The sequence below is a fragment of the Peromyscus eremicus genome, chromosome X (genome assembly GCF_949786415.1).
Source record: "Peromyscus eremicus chromosome X, PerEre_H2_v1, whole genome shotgun sequence".
NCBI lineage: Eukaryota > Metazoa > Chordata > Mammalia > Rodentia > Cricetidae > Peromyscus > Peromyscus eremicus.
This window is the reverse complement of record NC_081439.1, coordinates 65,283,920-65,304,089: the sequence shown is the minus strand read 5'-3', so window position 1 is coordinate 65,304,089 and position 20,170 is coordinate 65,283,920. Positions and strand designations below refer to the sequence as shown.

General features: G+C 35.7%; 1 protein-coding gene across 2 annotated transcripts in view; it reads right to left on the bottom strand.

The window, feature by feature from the left end:
• Positions 1–20,170, bottom strand: part of LOC131899055 (uncharacterized) — a 372,739-nt gene that overhangs the window by 307,766 nt on the left and 44,803 nt on the right. For both annotated transcript variants that reach the window (XM_059250423.1, XM_059250424.1), the window contains exon 2: positions 6,171–6,334. In XM_059250423.1, the coding sequence (XP_059106406.1) occupies positions 6,171–6,334 (164 nt within the window). The remainder of the gene's footprint in view (positions 1–6,170; positions 6,335–20,170) is intronic.

Here is a 20,170-nt window from a genome sequence, read left to right as displayed (position 1 = left end):
TTCAATAAAAACATATTTCCTATTTTGTGCTTCAATGTCAAAACCATTGTGTATTTCCTGTTGGCTTGGGGTTAAATAGTGAAAATATAACTCTACATCACTGTGTCAGAAATTGTTCCTTTATCTTTTTAGAAATAATTTCTCAATGGTATTTAAAAGCTCTACTATTTTTTTTGTTGTGTTTTTCCAGACAGGGTTTCTCTGTGTAGATTTGTGCCTTTCCTGAAACTCACTCTATAGCCCAGGCTGGCCTCGACCTCTACTAATGTTTTTAATAATATGTTACTACTTTTTAATTTTTTTATTTAAAAAAATTTTAATTATGTGTAGGTATGTATATGATATGGATATATACATGTGAGTGAAGTACCCCTGGAGGCCAGAGATATCTGATCTCTCTGGAGCTAGAGTTATAGACAGTTGTAAGCTGCCTGATGTGGGAACTAGGAATCAAACTTAGGTCCTCTGCAAAAATAGTACCTGCTCCTAACTGCTTAGAAATCTCTCCAGCCATGTTGTTACTTTCTTAACAAAGGAATGAAGAAAATGAGAATGAAAAGTCAACAATCTCTACCTCTTCTTTAGCTAACTTAAAATACATATATGTGCTTGCTGTTGATTTTTAAATTCAGACATGATAATAGTGACAGTCTATCAATTAAGTTATCTATTTCATAGGATTCAGCAAAAGTAATACAAGTAAATCAGGGCTTTTTACACTTCTTATCCCTGTCACAACACTACACTGTAGCTATAATTTTCCTGCCTGGCCCACAGTCAGGACAAATCTCTCTCACCTGCCCGTCCCACAGCCACTCAGACCCGACCAAGTAAACACAGAGACTTATATTGGTTACAAACTGTATGGCCGTGGCAGGCTTCTTGCTAACTGTTCTTACAGTTTAAATTAATTCATTTCCATAAATCTATCCCTTGCCACATGGCTCGTGGCTTACCAGGATCTTCACATGCAGCTTGTCATGGTGGTGGCTGGCAGTGTCTCTCTGACTCAGCCTTCCACTTCCCAGCTTTATTCTCCTCCTTGTCCCGCCTATACTTCCTGCCTAGCCAATGGCCAATCAGTGTTTTATTTATCGACTAATTAGCAACACATTTGCCATACAGAACATCCCACAGCACTACACTTTAATGTAGATAAATGAATTACCTCAGAATTCACTCATCATATATTTGTGATACAAAGCCAAAAATGCCATTCTTCATAAATATATCTATTTCAATTTCTAATTCCCCCCTCCATGTTAGATAGCCTCTAGCCCCTTCTTATGCATTCTTCCTTCACCCTTATTCATCTTTTGTTTCTTAATTTAGTTCATTCAAAAAACTTCTCAACCAAAAAAATTCTAAACCTGTAGTGAGTAGCCATTCCAGCTTTGATCTGGAAGTTCCAACCCCCATTGAGGCTTCAGTAACTGTCACGTCTACAAGGCAGGGCCCAGAGAGGATCCTGAAGACCTGAGATCTGGATGCACCGGCTCTCTTGGTTCCTGGACCCTGGACGCAGGAGGTAGACTGAGTAGAGTTCTCCAGAGAACACCGCTGGACTGCGCTACGCCTTTCCCAGACTCTGTGAACTATCCATTCACTTGTAAGCTACACCACAAAATAAACCTTCCTTTTAACTACGTGGAGTGGCCTTAATAATTTCACCAATATAAACCCCTATTTATTTATTCACCAAGCAAACATAAGAACTGTTATCATTATAAAATGTATATGATGATATTCATTTCTGACATTCCTTTTTCATAACTCATAGTTGTAAAAACTCTGACTATACTATGAGACACAACTTTTTATCTCATTCCCTACTACAAAATCCAAGCAGTATTACTAATAATATTGCCTCAAAATTTGTAACTCATACTTTTTGATATTCTCCATTAACTTACTTTGGTAGTGAGAAAGCTTATTTACCCTTTTAAGGTTTCATTTTTATCTACTATTATGATAGACAACAAAATATTACCCCTAAACCTGATATTCTACTCTTCAAAAACAGAGAAATCATATCTTAGTTCTATAAAATGGTTATTTTACATTATGTTTTCCTATCAGTACTATTTCATTTTATCTTCTGAAAATGCATATTAAATATGTACATATATTTATTACATCTACCTACCTTCCATTTGACACTGATGAAACTGATGGATTTTTATCTCTTAAACATATGTCTAATAGTGCAGTTATATTTCATAATTGCTGTAAATTGTCTCTTTCATATTTTAGATTTCACCCTTCCTTTGTAGTACAAAAACAATTTAAGAGGCCTTATCTTCTTGCAGGAGGGAATGGGGGGGATGGTTTAGGGGGGAGGCTAGAGGGGCGGGATGAGGGAAGCAGGGTATCTATGATTGGTATGTAAAATGAATACAATTTTTTTTAATTAAAAAAGTAAATCTCTGAGGTCTAGAGAGATGGTGTTTAGTTTAACTTCTACTGTTATATCAAAATACCATGAGCAAAATCAACTTGAGGAGGAAAAGGGTTTATTTGGCTTCCGAGTCACAGTTCATCATCTGGGGAATCCAAGGCAGGAACTGGGTGATGGGAACTGAAGCAGAGAGCATGGTGAAATGCTGCTTACTGGTTTTTCCATGGCACATTCAGCTTGCTTTCTTAATACAACTCAGGTCCACCTGCTCAGGGATGGAACTGCCCACGGTGGGATGGGGCCTCACACATCAAACATTAATCAACAAAATGGCCCACAGACTTGTCTACAAGCCAATCTGATGGAGGCGCTTTCTCAATTGAGGTCCCTCTTCTTGGATAACACTATCTGTGTCATGTTGACAAAATCAAACAAAACAAAACAAAAAACCAAAGTAAACATCATGGGACCTAGTGTTTAAGAATGTGCTGCTGTTCCAAAGGACATGAATTTAGTTCCTAGTATCCATATCAGGCATCTCACAACCTCCTGTAACTCCAACACATTCTTCTGGCCCCCATGGGCTCCTGCATATATGCAGTATACACTCACACAGATAGATATGTGTACACATCATTTAAAATAATATAAAAAATGAATTCCTAAACATTTATTATTAAAACCTATACTATTATCTCTTTTTCTTTTTCTAGTACACATCCTGTTGACTATTGCCTTCTAATAGGTTATCACTGTTCCATCCTGAGAACCCCAGATGTCTAGTTAAAATATGATATGGTACTTGGTTCATTTTCAGAATTTGAGTCAAAAATAGTCTTACCATAAGTCAATGCTCAATCAGCTACATAAAAATTCATTTTTCTATGACCTCTAGGGAAATGTGTACCTTTATAGTTTACAGACTTCAAGGATTCCATTTTCCACAAATTAGAGAGACAGGGTGTTTTAGACTTTGTTTTTATTATTTATTAATTTTCTTGGGTTTTTTGAGAATAGATATATCCCAGGTTGGCCTAAAACTTGTTATGTAGAAATGACTGGCCTTGAACTCTCCATCCTCTTACCCTATTCTCACAACTGTGAGATTATGAGTGTATGTGACCATACCAAACATATTTTAAAAATCTTTTAGAAACAGTATATTATTTCTTCTTTGTGTGGTAATAAAGCACTGGAGCAATGTAAATGATAATATTTTTCTTTGTTAATGGTAAATTAATTAATAACAATACTAAGCAGTGGTAAAATTTTATTTCAATGATAGTACTTTAAGTTCAATAAAATTTGGCCTACACTTTGGACAGCCATACAAAGTAACTTTACTAAGACAAACCTCTGACAAGATAAACACACAGGCATAAAATATTTAGAAATCATGAAATTATTAATGTCCATGATACTGAATAGTTCAATAAAGTTGAAGGACAAATGAACTCATACTTTGCAAAAATGTCTTTTACCCTTTATCAAACATAAACCCAATGCTAATGATGAGTAACTTAGTAACCTAGTCATTAAGTTTAGTTTGAGGCTAAGGAACCACAGAATTTCACTAGTAGGATATATTAGATAATTGTTAGTTACATTAGAAAAACTAATAATGTTAATATTTGTCATGAGAAAATATTTTAAAATGGTATTTAAACAAGAACTTATACTGTTAATATAATGAGTAGTCTCCACTATAAATTTTACATGAAGAAAGTAGCGTTAGTGGACCTCTGTATAATGTTTAATGAAGACCTCTATGATTGACTAAATCATTTCATTGAGGCCTCATGCAAGGATGCACATGATATTTTCTGGTGAGTAGTCACTGTTGACTATCTAATTAAATGAGATTCAACATGTAATTAATTTATACATACTATTGAATTCATATATTCTAACTAGAATATGGAGAAAATTATTGAAAAAATAAGTTTATATTTAAGAAGAATAAAATTCACCCAAAAGTGATGGCATATTCAAATCTACTTAGTATTTGACCTATTAAAATCGAAGAATGCTTAAACCTATTCAATGAAAACTTGGAGAATCATTTAAATTACTCCAGTAAAGAAAAGTCCTCAATAAATACTTGCTGATGGACAAATATATTTTACTATGAATAAAGTTCTTTATTAGTAAAATATTCAGTTTTAATCTGTTTAAAGCAGTACTAAGTGTGCCCTTATACACCACTTTTTTAAGATTCAGGTTGGTTGTCATTATAAAATGGTAATTCTAATTCTAGGCAAGGAAACAGATCTACAGCATCATGTGCAATTGCAATTTGAACAGAGGTGTCCCATATGGGTGAAAAATGATGCTCCTAGAAGGCATGGGTTATTAAGTGAAAATCTCAGGGCCAAGCAAAATTTCCCTTCCTTTCAGTTATTGGTCCCTGAAACCTCAGATGGTCTATGGCTATTGCTCTTGGTTACCATCATAACTAGTTGGTAAGACTCTATTACTGAAGACATACCACACTTGGGTTGCAGAACAGAGATAGCAACATTGAACTGAACAGAAATCTATCTCCTTGATGGCTAGTTTTCATAGTACTGGGAAGTACTATTTGGAGCTTCTGGGGTAGGAAAACATCGATGGTCTTATCCAACACTGGACACTCTAGGCTGCATCAACAACCTTCCAATTAAGACATCTCCATTTTTTTCAATAGTGGAAAACATTATTACAGAGGTAACCAGCTGCTCTCTTGATTTTATTTGATGTCTGGTCTGTGGGAAAAAAATTCATGTCTGGTACTATAAAAAAATGGTCTAAAGGTGTGACAAAGCAAACAACAGTTTCTAAGAAAAACCTATTGATGTTGTTTTAGTAGAGTCATGATGTCAAACACCGTTCTAAATATGTATGTTCATATCCATAGATTTATTCTGTTCTCAACCTTGCTCAGAAGTTTTTATTGTGGAGGGTAGTGGTTAATACACAGATTTATAACTGTGCAAAATATTGAGAATAAGTAACTGTGAAATTCTCAGCTGTTGATGGAACATCTATATTAACCTGCCCTAAAGGCTCTGGGAACACCACCAAAGAGAGGCAGAAAGAATGCAAGAGTCAGGGGAGGCAGAGAAATGTTGTTAAAGTCTGGCCTCTGGATATGACATGACTGACACACACACGTGTATTCACAGTAGCAATGGTTACCTGCACAAGACATCCACAATATTAAGAGATCAGCATAGAGGGGCAAAGGGTTCTTAATGTCACATTCCCAATTAAGGAGCTAATAGCACTTGATGGATGCTGAGGGATGGACAGACACTTTTCTTTGGGAGAGTGTGGTCATTGGTTGGTTGTTCATGCCACAGTGGATGACTCAACATACATGTGCATATAGTCAGAAGTAACTACAATTATTAGGTTATAAATAAAAAGGCATGAAGTTGGGAGGAGATGAAAGATTTGGGGGAGAAGGGTGGGAGGAGGTAGAGGGAGGGAGCAAGAGATTAATATGATCAAGATGCATTATGTATGTATATATATATGGAATTTAAAAATAAACTAAGAAAGCAACAATTACTTCAAACAGAACTATAATTCAAATACAAGGAAACTGTCACCACAGCACTTAAACACAAAAGTCAAAGTCTATGGAAATCATAACTTAAAACTGGAAAGATAAAATATTGAGATTTATTTTAGACCATGCAGCAGACAGCAATGTATATTCTTGCTTTTGACTCATCTTTCTTTTTTAAGTAGAAAGACTAGCAATACAGAGAGAAACCCCTCAACTCACCTTTTGATGAATACGAGCAACTGCTTTTAGCAGTATATCCTGATGGTCAGTGCGGACTATGCCAAGTTCATTAAGTTGCTTCCTGGTGATGTTTAGTAACCTCTCTCCATTGATTTCTGCACTTTCAAAAATTTCTCCGTATGAAAGAAAATTGTAATCCAAATCTGTGGAAGAAAAGCAGTGTTAAGGAAACTTGCCCTTGTTAAAGTAAATGTACATTATACTAACAAAATTATTTACATTTTTTCATTATAAGTGAATCTTTTGCAATTTCCATTCCAAGAATCTTAACTATGGCAATTTTAGTTTGACAAATTTAGGAGGGTCATATTTTTGTAGGTGCTTAGAAAAATACTTAAATACAAAATTTAATTTAAAAAAGAACTGTCAAGGCTGGGCAGTGATGGCACACACCTTTAATCCTAGCACTCAGGAGGCAGAGGCAGACGGATCTCTGTGAGTTCGAGGACAGCCTAGGCTACAGAGTGAGTTCCAGGAAAAACTCCAAAGCTACACAGAGAAACCCTGTCTGGAAAAATTAAAAAAAAAGAATTATCAAATATGCAAGTAAAATCAAATTATGAATGAAGTCAGTTTTATAATCTATTAAATAATGTGTAAGGCTTAATTGAATTGAGATAAAAATGAATTTTCTGATTGGGACTCCACTGATACTTGGAATTATAAACTATGAGTTTTTGTAGTTAATTAACACTATTTACCTTAGTTACACACTGTGTAACAAGTATAAGGTAAATATAATTTTATCTGTTCAAATATAATAAAGAATATAAAATCTTGAGTCGTTAAAAGAATGGAAAACTACAATTAACGAAAATGAACTATTTCAGAAGGATATATCTTAAACTGCTTCATAATAATATTGAAAAAGTTCTAAAATTTCTTACATATGCAATTACTGAAGTGCTGCTGTCATATCTTAGATCTATATATGAACAAGAAATAATTTTAAAAACATGACGCCCATATTCCCAAGAGGTGGAGCAGGTGGTTTTTGGTGTTTCAATGGGTTTTGGGTTTGGGTTAGTTGTCATTGTTTAGGATGGTTGGTTACAAGTTGTTATTGTTAATGGTCAGGAAAGAGGCTAAACAAAGGGGATTAGATTTAAGGTTCATGTCTGAAAAAAAAGAAAAGAAAAAAGAGGATATAGTTAAGATGTAGATTATTGAATCCACTCTGAAAAAAAAGATATAGAATAAAGGGTATATTATTGAATGCTGTGGGATGGTCTGTATATCAAGTGTGTTGTTGATTGGTCAATAAATAAATCATTGATTGGCCAGTGGCCAGGCAGGAAGTATAGGCGGGACAAGGAGGAGAATAAAGCTGGGAAGTGGAAGGCTGAGTCAGAGACACTGCCAGCCGCCATGATGACAAACAGCATGTGAAGATGCCGGTAGGCCACAAGCCACGTGGCAAGGTATAGATTTATAGAAATGGATTAATTTAACCTGTAAGAACAGTTAGCAAGAAGCCTGCCACGGCCATACAGTTTGTAACCAATATAAGTCTCTGTGTTTACTTGGTTGGGTCTGAGTGGCTGTGGGACTGGCAGGTGAGAGAGATTTGTCCTTACTGTGGGTCAGGCAGGAAAACTCTAGCTACAATTGAATCTACTCTGAAAAGAAAAAAGAGAGGATAGAGATATGATATAGATAAAAAGTAGATTATTAAATCTACTTTTAAAAGATAACTATTAGTTATAAATACTTTACATTGGATTGCATTTTTATATGTTGTATACAAATTATATATATTAAGATTGATATTGTTAGAAAATGCTGTATGTATATTTCTAATCTTGTTCAGGATATTATACCTATACAGTTCATTTAACAATGTAATGCACTTTGCTAAGCCTTGAATGTTATTATTATCAACTATTAGGATATAAAGAAATGAAAGTTAGTAGTTAGACATTACAATTGTACTTGTAGTCATATTAGGTATGTTTTCAAAGTCAAGCAGAGATATATTTTAGATATACAGATCATCTTCAAACCATTCAGAGATCTACAGAATATGGCATTTAAAATGTTTTAATAACATAATTTTTGTCCTTTTTTATGATTATGAAATATGTCTGCTCCTGGCAGCACCAATCTACTTCAGAGAAGATATGGACATTGAAGAAACTGCATATGGAGTTAACTTTCATTGTTGCAAAAGTTAGCCACTGGACAACAAAGTGTCCTCAAATTGACTGCTGACAAACAGGACAAAATGGACAGACAGGACACAAAACTCAGGACTACCAATCCTTGCTAAGACAAGAGTGGTTGCAGCTTTGGCAACAGGTGTCCTCTGAGGCCAGAACAATATGGCACCATTGCCGAAGTAGCTTTGCAATCCAGAAAAGGTACAGTGCCCCTTTCTTCGAAGGCAGCTGAACAGGCAGTGGACTGATGGCTTCTGGTATGCAGTAGAACAGTAACTGAAACAGTTATTTTTGAAAGAGTAACTAGACTGATGGAGTCTAACCTCTCAATGGTAGACTGATATTTAATAAAGGAGATGAAGCCACCCACAAGCCTAGAAGAATGGGCAGCCGAATTCCAAAAACACCAGCAATTTCCAAAATTTAAATCCTGAATCATGACAGGACAGTGGCAGTATTCAAGTTTATCTGGTACATGGAATACTTGCACTGAATGTGAGGTCAAGCTGTGGGCCTTGTGTACATCCTACTTCACAAATCAGTCTGTCAGATATGCTAAGCCTGTAGACCAAAGATGATGTCCCAACGTGCAGAGAAACCTTGGGTGACTGTCCAGGCAGCTGGCTGTTTCTGTCAACTCACATTTTTTTGGAAGTCTGGAAGTTGCTTGTTTGCACTTCCTGTTTTACTAGGTAATATTATTTCCTTCTTTGTTCTCTGAGGGAGTTGAAGATTAGATAGATGTAGTAACAATTTTCCTTGTTAATAAATTCAGAAAAGAAACTCACTAAGAGGTATTAAGTGTATAAGTTTGAAACACATCATAAGATAGTTTTCTATTGGTAATATAAGTTAAGATAGAAAGTGAATTAGGTACATTTTGGACTCACCAAAATAAGGTAGGTAATGGAATATTTTCTCTGAATTTATCAAATGCAAATGGACTAGACATTGTTGATGTATTTATTGCTTGTATACACTGTACATAGTTATTGTAATTATTGTATATAGTTTTTCTTATATTAGTTATAACTTTTTTATTTTTTAATTTTTATTAGACAAAAAAGGGGAAATGTGGTGATATTTTATAAGTGCATTAATAAAATAAAGCTTACCTAGAGATCAGAGGAAAGCCAGCCACTATAGTAAACACAAAAGTCAGGCAGCACAAGCCCTTAATCCCTTAGCAGGCAGATCTCTGCGTGTTCAAGGCCACACTAAGAGTACAGAGCCAAGCATGGTGACACACGTCTTTAACCCCAGTACCAACCATAGAGACCTGGAAGTCTGTACAAACAAACAGAAAGTGACAGAGCTGGGTAGGAAGAAGAAGTGAGGTAGCTGGGTTAAAAGAGCCAATGTGAGGGCAGAAAAGCAAGGCATATAAAGCCTGGGTAGACAGGAAGTCAGAGCATTTGGAAGCTGCAGATTTGGTGAGGTAAGGTTGGCTGGTGGCTTTCCCTATTTCCCTGATCTAAGGCTTTCACCCCTATATTTGGCTCTGTGTTTTTTATTTAATAAGACCTTCTAAGACTCGTATTACATATATAAAGAGAAGCAACATGATGACACAAAAATTATATATTATGTAGAATATAATAGAAAAAATAAGCTAAGAAGACAAGACATAAAAAGTTGCTGAACTGAGTGTGAAAACATGGGAAGATATGTAAATTATAGAATTGTGATTTTTCAATTCATATAATAGAATCATAATGTAAAATTTCAAAATTAATTTTTTTGAGATTTATTCTTGAACTTTTCTTGAAATTAGTATGGCCAGTATTCTGAGAACTAATGATACAGCACTATTACTGCAGATTCCATTTATTTGCTTCTTATAAAATTATTAGACCTGGTTAATTTTTACATTCATATCTTTAAGTGATTTACTAACTAGATAATATAAATAAGATTTTATAAAAAATATTTAGACTGCTTTTCAAATCTTGTTAAGTAGCTTCCAAGTATGTATTTCTTTGTACTGATATGCTAATTAAAATCATGTTTGTATTATTAACTGTTGAAGGAAGAGATCATAATACCCTCTATTAGTTTATTCTATTTAATTTTTACTTCAATATGTATTTTAAATATATATATATAGCTATATTTCTTTTATTTCCAAGTTTTATAATTCTACTACTTTATAATCAGGACCTTCTTCCTCTAGACTACTCTCAAATTAGTAATGGTTGTATCTGCACTTCAAATCTAGTGAAGCTACCTATCAAAAGTCAACATCCCTAAATGTGGACATTCAGATGTCCATTTTCTCACCTTTGTACTTGGAATTAAAACTTCTTTGTTCTGTATTAGAAAATAACCAGCAATACTGTTCAGATAGGAAAATGTAACCTATCTAATATAGAAGGTCACTAATCTCAGAATATTTATATGTTTATTTCCTTTAATTAACAGGTATGAAAGTTATCCATTGGATTTGGAAGACTACATAGAACATATGTTACTAAAACAAATTAAAAACATCAGCAACAAGCTATTGTCAAAAATTAAAGCTAAACTCTCAGGGTAATCATTTGATAGGTTATAAATGATTTATAAATACTTATTTCATTGTGATCACTAAATATGATAAAGAGACAAAAATAATATAGGTTATTTTGATGTTGACAACTGAGTAGAAAAATCATTAAGGCATACATATTTTTGTCCAATATAATCATATAAATATTCTTATTACTTTGGTGCTCATATGAAATTGAAATTGTGCTCAGTATCTACAATGTTAAACTTATCTGGACGGATTTTCGTTTTCCTTTATTCCTAATGAAAATTATTGGAAAAATTGTAAATGTGGAACCACATCAGATATTTGCATCAGAATGTAATATACTTTCTTCAATCAGATTATCAGAATAAAGGAATTATGCCATATATAAATTTAATAAAATATTCTATACATGAGTAAATATTTGAGCTGCAAATATAGTAAAATTTAATTTTTCCCACATGATAGAATTGTTTACCTTTCCTTTTACATACTATTTCATTGAAATTTCCTAAGAAAGTATATAAATCAGATAAAACATTTGAACTTAGAACAGGATTAACAGATCTATCAACTCATAACCTGTACATTTGGATCACTTAATTTCGTACAAAGCAAGTATGTTCTGTTTTGGTCTTCCTTTGTATGTGCAATCCTTTAAGCCATTAACTAACATATTTCTGATTAACTTATTTCTAGCTATGTCTGTTTCTTTAAGGAAGAATGAAGACTGAATAAATGAAGCATAGTCTTGAATAAGAAAATCAATCTCAAATATTCAAGGAGACATTTCACATGAAGAAAAACATGTTTAAATTTCCACAGTCAATCAGTATACCACTTCAAAGCAACAACATCAATTAAAGGCAGAAAGTTCGCTCACAGTATCTGGCATGCAAGGTTCCAGATTGTAAAACCATCTGTATTTTGATATGCTTTCTCACAGCCATATTTGCAATGTTTAAATTACTACCAAGAGTGAAAATTAAAATCAAATATAATGTTATCATTGTAAACATGTATGTTTTTCAATATGATCCTCATGGCACACACACTCACACCTACTTAGAATTTCCATTTTTATATCCTGTATCACTTTGTCTCAAGAACTTTCCATCAATAAAATTTATTCACAAGTTACATGATCAGTATTGCTTTTGAAAATTATTCTTTTATGCATATGTGTGTATATACACACATATGTATGCACACATGCCTATGGGTCCCTGTAGAAGCCCGAAGAGGGTGTCAGATACCTGGGAGCTGGAGTTATAGGAGGTTGTGTGTCACTCAATAGAAGTACTGGGAATAGAACTCCAGTCCTCTATGTCTTCTACAAGAGGAGCAAGTATTCTTTACTGTCAAGCCTTATTTCTGGTCTGGTATTATTTTAAATGTTTTCTTATATATCACTGAGCACATGTGTTTGTGTGAATTTTAATGCTAGTTTCCTAAATACCCAAGTAATTGATGTACTACTACCACTTTCCTAAACCAGTAAAATTCCCACCTGCATTCTAAATAGCTTGCCTTATAACCACAAATGACTGCAGTTCTCATCTGTCATCAAAGAAGCTTCTCATCTTGCAACAGGTGGAGTCTAACCCAGGCATCTACAACTGGCCAAAATGCAGAGAACATGTTACTGTGGGGTATCCATCCCCAACTGAAACATCTACAGTACAATCCCTACATAAAAGGCTTGGGGATACTGCAGAAGAGGGTACAGAAAAACTGTAAAAGCCAAATGATAAGAACATCTACTATTAAATACTGTCTTCTAGATTATAAGAGCCTGAGGACCATGAAATTTCCTATGAAATGGCAGGAAGTTAAACTCATGAAATTTTAACAATATGGTGACAGAAAGTTAAACTCATGAAATCTTAACAATATGGTGGCACAATGACAGTTAATAGCCAACATGGATATGGAAAATGTCACAAGGCCCTATCCCTAGATGAAAAGCTATAGGCAATTAACATCTGCTAAAACTGGAAGCATCAGTTAAATGTCTCTAGAATTTAGATGCATTAGAAATTCATCCAGTAAATCATAAAGTAGATGTCACAAATAAAATCTGTGTCACTATAACAGAACTAAGTCTTTAAATGGAGAAAAAATTGAATGTGTCCTCCCAATAAAAAATTAAATAACTCAGCGATGTAGGCCTTTAAATATACACACTGAACATTCTTATTTTCTATGTAAGCTCTTCTCTTTTCTTTAGAAGACAGAACATCATAATAAGTGTGACATATTGTAAAGATTACTGAAAATAGTTTTACCAATGTATTTGTAGTATCTCTATAATATTGTATATGATACCAACAGTTGTCCAAAGCACTTTTGTTTCTCAAAGCTGTTTTCTAGACTCCATTTTTTCTAAATGTTTTGTCAGAAGTATGGATGGCAAATACATGGCAACTGTCCTTTTCTTACTCCTGTTAGATATCATTAACTGATCACACATCCTTTCTTAAGATTCAACCACAGGACATTTCTGACAGACTAAACTTAAAGAAAGTTCTGTTCTGCTCCTTATATCTTATGCATTTCTCTCACAAAAAGAATTGTACTCCATATCAATGTTCATACACAATATTCCTCTTAAGAAACTTCAGATTCATAAACATTTATATAATGCCTTTGTGATAAAATTGTACATTTCATAGGAAACAACTGTTAACACTGATAGAAAAATTAAAGATGTATATGGCATGGGTTAAGGAAACGGCTCAGTAAGTTGCTGCACTTGCTGTGAAACAAATGTTCTAGTTGCAAATCTCCAGCACCCACATAAACTTAGGGAATGGTTGTGTGCTGTGGATATCGTTCTGTATGAATAAAACACTGATTAGCCAGTGGCCAGGCAGGAAGTATAGGTGGGACAAGAAGAGAGGAGAATTCTGGGAAGTGGAAGGCTGAGTGGGAGACACTGCCAACTGCCGCCATGACAAGCAGCATGTGAAGATGCCAGTAAGTCATGAGCCACGTGGCAAGGTATAGCTTAATAGAAATGGATTAATTTAAGATATAAGAACTAGATAGTTAGAAGCCTGAGCCATTAGGCCAAACAGTTTAAATAATATAAGCGTCTGTGTGTTTATTTTATAAGTGGGCTCTGGTACTGGTGGGGTTTGGCGGGAGCTACAGAGAAATTCTCCAGCTACAAATGGCACCCAATGTGTTGGCAAGAGTTTCCACCTAAAACCTGAGTAAAAAGATTCTAAAATGGAGCTAAAAACAGTTCCTAGTTGTCTCTTTCAAGTTAGCGGCAGCCTGCGTGTTTGAGCTACTATGGCAGGTTCCTGGCGTGTGCGCTCTATCTGCAGTACGGCAGGAATGAGGCCTCTGCAAGTGGCACATTAAGCTGCTTGGTGGATTTAGCCTTTGCTAGTACGAAAAAAAAAAAAAGAGGTTTCTGGGCTACACGCTGCTTTGATAGAAACATAGACCCACTATTTCTGAGAGTTGATGATTCCCAGAGCTGGCAGAAAATGTACCACCTCCATGTTGGGAAGCTGAAGTGGGCGGAGCCAGCAGCCACAGCGCTGTTTCAGTCTTAGAATGCTGCAGTTTAAAGCAATAGGTTCAAGGTAATATAAAAAATAAGCCACGTAAAGATGGCTATCACACAGAAAATCTGGATTATGTTCTCTTTGATATTCATAACTGAAGAAAAACATTTGATCATAAAAGCTGTTGAGTTAAACCAATATGGATATTTTAAAGGTACCTTGACTTCAAAATTTGGATATAAGGATATGTTGCTTTAGAAAAGAGGCTCTATTTTTGTTTCCATAGAAAGCCAGAGGCTATGGATTTGTTCCAGTTTAAGACGTATGAGGTTTGACCAACCAAGACCCCCTGAAAGGTCTCCAATGACACCATGGCCCAGATGATCCAACATCCAGAATGGTTTGAAGGCAACTGGCTCGGACAATACAGCCTCATGGACTACTCCATAATCCTAAAATTTTCTTTGTGTCCCCATAAGATACAGTGCCCCCCTCCAGCAGGAAGTAGTAAGAGAAGCTATGCCCAAATTCCCAAATTATATGTAATTTTACTTTGTTAAGGTTAAAACCTTCCTTTTTGAAAAACAAAAGAAAAGGGGAAGTGATGTGGATATCGTTCTGTATAAATAAAACACTGATTGGCCAGTAGCCAGGCAGGAGGTATAGGTGGGACAAGGAGAAAGGAGAATTCTGGGAAGTGGAAGGCTGAGTGGGAGACACTGCCAGCTGCCGCCATGACAAGCAACATGTGAAGATGCCGGTAAGCCATGAGCCATGTGGCAAGGTATAGCTTTATAGAAATGGATTAATTTAAGATATAAGAACTAGATAGTTAGAAGCCTGAGCCATTAGGCCAAACAGTTTAAATAATATAAGCGTCTGTGTGTTTATTTTATAAGTGGGCTCTGGTACTGGTGGGGTTTGGCAGGAGCTGCAGAGAAATTCTCCAACTACAGCTGTGCCTGTGTCTTTAACCCAAATATTGTGGAGTAGAGACAGATGGATCCTGAGAGCTTGTAGGCCAGCCAACTTAAGTGAAATGGCAAGCCTCTGGTGGATAGATAGAAGACACCTGCTATCCTCTTTAGGCCTGTGCATATGCAAGCACAAGAACATGCACCTGTACACACACACACACACACACACACACACACACACACACACACCTTGTAGAATTATTATTTTAAGATGTGTTACATTTGTTTGTGCTGTGGAACATTTGTTTTAATGATGCAAAATGTGTTGCATTCTTTTATGTTGCATTTGTTTAACTCTATGAAGCTGTGCTACTTTTCTTGTCTAAAACACCTAATGGTCTAATAACGAGTTGAATAGCAAGGCAGGAGAAAGGATAGGCAGGACTGGCTGGCAGAGAGAATAAAAAAGAAGAAAATTCGAGAAATGAGAGAGAAGACAAGAACTTCAGGACCCAGCCACCCATCCACACAGCCAGCCATAGAACAGGAGTAAAAGTAAGGTATACAGAAGTAAAAAAAGGAAAAATCCTAGAGGCAAAAGGTAGATGAGATAAATTAACATTAAGAAAAGCTAGCAAGAAACAAGCCAAGCTAAGGCCAGGCATTTATAAGTAAGAATAAGCTTCTGTGTGTGATTTGTTTGGGAGCTGGGTGGCAGGCCCCCCAAAAGAGCCAAAGAGTTAAACAACCAAGAATATTTTCGCTGTATAAACGTAGGCTCTAATTTCGCAGCTCCTTTAAGAGTTTCTGCCTTACAGCAAGCCCTTGAGCAGAGAGAACTTAAAAAACTAAGAAAAAAAATGCTTGCAGCAGTGCAAGCATCAGCTTCCTACAGCTAGGAAGGTTGAAAGCAGTTCCCAAAACGTACCTCCTACCAGGCTGGGAGCTTAATGCTTGGCTTTCATGACCAGAGAACAAGGAGAGGAGGATGCTAGGGACCAGTCACCAAGCCACACAGTCAGACACAAAATAAGAAGGAAAGAAAATATCTCTTTCATTGCTCTCTCTCTCTCCATCCCTCCCCAACTCGGCCATCTTGATCCCTTATGTTCCCACCCCCCACATCCACCCTTCTATTCCCCCCTCCCAGTTTATCTAAGAGAACTTAACTCTTTCCCCTTCCTGGGATGATCCATGCATGTTACCTAGAGATATCATGATAGAGTGAGGCACTATGGGATGAGGAAGAAACCTGGTGCTAGGGAAATCCCCAGGAACTCACAAGGATGTCCCCAGCTAAGACTCCTAGCAATGGTGGAGATGGTGCCTGAACTAGCCTTCCCCTGTACTCAGATTGGTGACTACCCTAATTATCATCATAGAACCTATATCCAGTGACTGATGGAAGCAGATGGAGAGATTCACAGGCAAGCACTTGGCCCAGCTCCTGGAGTTCAGTTGAAGAATGAAAGAGGGACTACAGGAGCAAAGGGAGTAAAGATCATGATGGGAAAACCACAGAGACAGCTGACTCGAGCTAGTGGGAGCTTATGGACTCTGGACTGACAGCTAGGGAGCCTGCATGGAACCACACTAGGCCCCCTGAATGTGAGTGACAATTGTGTGGTTTGATCTGTTTATGGGGCCCCTGACAATGGGACCAGGATCTATCCTGGGTACATGAACTGGCTTTTTAGGGCCCATTCCCTATGGTGGGATGCCTTACTCAGCATTGATGCAGGGGGGAGGGGCTTAGTCCTGCCCCGACTTGGTATGCCAGCCTGTGTTGACTACCCAAGGGAGGTCTTACCCCATGAGGAGTGAATGGGGGATGGGATGGGGAACAGTGGTTGGGATGTAAAATGAAAAAAAAATTAAATAAAAAAAGAATGAAAGAAAAGATATATAGAAATAGAAAAAGGTAAAATCCCAGAAGCAAAAGATAGACAGGATAATTTAAAGTTAAGAGGTAGCTAGAAATAAGTCAAGCTAAGGCCAAGCATTTATAATTAAGAATAAGCCGGGTGGTGGTGGCGCACGTCTTTAATCCCAGCACTCGGGAGGCAGAGCCAGGAGGATCTCTGTGAGTTCGAGGCCAGCCTGGTCTACCAAGTGAGCTCCAGGAAAGGTGCAAAGCTACACAGAGAAACCCTGTCTCGAAAAAACCAAAAAAAAAAAAAAAAAGAATAAGCCTCCATGTATGATTTATTTGGCAGCTGGGTGGCGGGCTCCCAAAAGAGGAAAAGAATAAAAAAACAACAATAGCAAACACACACACACACACACACACTATATATATATATATATGGCATTACTGGTAATATTACAATTAGTCAACTTGCTGGTACTGTTTTAACTATTTCTTTTTTTCAGTTATACCTAATACAGTTGTTCTCAAACTTTAACATATCAGAGAAACTGAATGTTCTGGCATGATACTGTAATTCCAGCATTCAGAAACTGAGGCAATTGGACCATGAGTTCATGACAGGCCTGTGCTTCATATAATTTACAGACTATTCTAGGAAAAAAAATGTAACACTATCTCAAAAATAACAGGCTAAAAGTCATGAAGCTATCTGAAATAGAAGGAATGCTCTACCACTGCCTTAAATGTGTATTCCTTTATTAATTAATCAATCTACAAAAAAATGACTTAGCAACTACTGTATTGTGTTAGGTACTATGAGGCATGCTAGAAAAGCAAAGGATAATCTTTAAGAAACAGAGATCTGTTTCAAGAAAGTTAGTATGCACACTAATAATCTAACAGTAAAAATAAGAAACCAAGAGATAATCACATCCCAGATCAAACTTAAATATTTGCAAACCATAGATCTCTCAAAGTTTGTGCATGATTGAGAAATGTTTGCCTAATGAATATCAGGAGATATACTCTTTTATGTACATCTGTCATTTTTTGCAATGGGGGAAAATCTCTCAATCCATTAAAAGAAACACTAGACACTAACTAGTTAGTATGTAAGTACTGACTGCCCACCTTATGAAGGTGAATTACAATGGTTATCTCAGAATGTCCTTTCATGTTATGGAAGCAGAACTTTATGTATTAATTCAGGTGAGTTTCATTGGTCTTAAGCTGGCAATATGAAATTGCCACTACATATATTATCTCAGTGATGAGCCACTTCAACCAACTATTTCTGACAATTCCACTGTCAGTATAGAATCTAGAGATTCATTAAGAAAATTGCTCAGCATATTTTCCTGAAGTGCAATAAGAAGAATTGAGATGTCTATTAAGATGTTCTCAGTGAATTCTGGCAGGGTCGCAATACAGTGGCCAGACTACAAAGTACTACATCTAAAAAGAGATCCATTATCCCATTTTCAATGTCACAAATAATCATTTACCCTCAATTTCTGTTCAGCAGTTTACATAAACTCATAAAAGAGACAAATTTGTATGGTTGTGCACAACTGAAATTAATTGAATTGTTAAAATTTTCTATAGACTTTTAAATCATAAACCTCTGAACATTTTCAAGGGAAATAAAAAAAATCATTTCTTTTTTTAAGTATTGTGAATGTGGTGCAGCAAAATTCTTTAATTTCTGACTAATTTATAAGCAAGCTGAATTTATTCCTGATTCTAGTAGATTGACATTGGTAATAGTCTGATCACACTTTGCCCTGAAGCTTCTATCATTAACCAAGTAATTTTTTCATTTTATTTTCTCTAAATTCTTTTTGCTTTTCTCTTAATTTCTTAGTAAAGATAAAACATAAAACAAAGTAATCTTGCTACTCTGTTCTAAACATTTGACACTCTAAAAGCTCATCAGACATGTACATTTAATCATTTATGTTTAGAACTCATGGGCTTAGGTGAAAGATGAAACAGGAGTGAAAATTTGGCTGTACTCTGCTTGCAAAGAGATGAGGTTTGATGTGGAACTGTATTCTCTCTAAAGGAAGTGTGAACTTTTTCCTCATCTAAGGACTTATTTAATTCTCCTGGAAATACTCTCAAAGGACCTAAATATGCTCACAGGAAGAGCTATATATCTAATTTATTTTTTGTTATCTCACATATTAATTTTACTATAAATAGCAGATATTTAAAATATTTGAAAAGATGGTGTGCTTGAATTCCAGAGTAAAACAATGCATTATAACAGAGATGCACAACAGGCTGGCAGTAATCTGCAGAGAAGCCTTTTTTCAATACTAAGCTACAACACTACAATAGCCACTTACTATATTTACATCTTTAAGTCATTATAAACTAGCTTTATTTACCACCCTGCATGTTTTATCTGCTGAGATCATATGAATTGTGAGAAAAGATTGGTATTTCCATATTTAAAAAACCAGAATTATAGACAATTACTATTTAACAAATGTTTGTTGATTGTTGAGGATCATGAATTCAAGGTAAGCAAAGGCTACACCTTGGGCTCAGAGGCTGGCTAGGAGGGTAAAGTGATGACGTGATGCAAGAATGAATATCTATGTTTTGCTCTCCAGAAACCATGTAAAAACAGGATGCCATAGCATGCATATGTGATTCCAGTGCTCCTACTGGGATATGTGAGAGGAAGAGAGAAGAATCCCAAGAAGTTCCTGTGCCAACTATCCTGGTATACTCAGAGAGGTAAACAAGAGACTTTGTCTCAAATGAAATGTAAGGCATGGACTGCAACATGAAATTTTACTCTGATACTTGTGCCATGGTATATGTATGCTCACATTCATACAAACACACATAAACTTTAAAATATTAAGTAATAAAATATTAGAAAATAAAATAAACAATAAATGATAAGGTAAAATAAAATTATTACAGTTTTAAAAATTGGGCAATGACTTGAATAGGTATTTTTCACATAAGATACAGGTAGTCTTT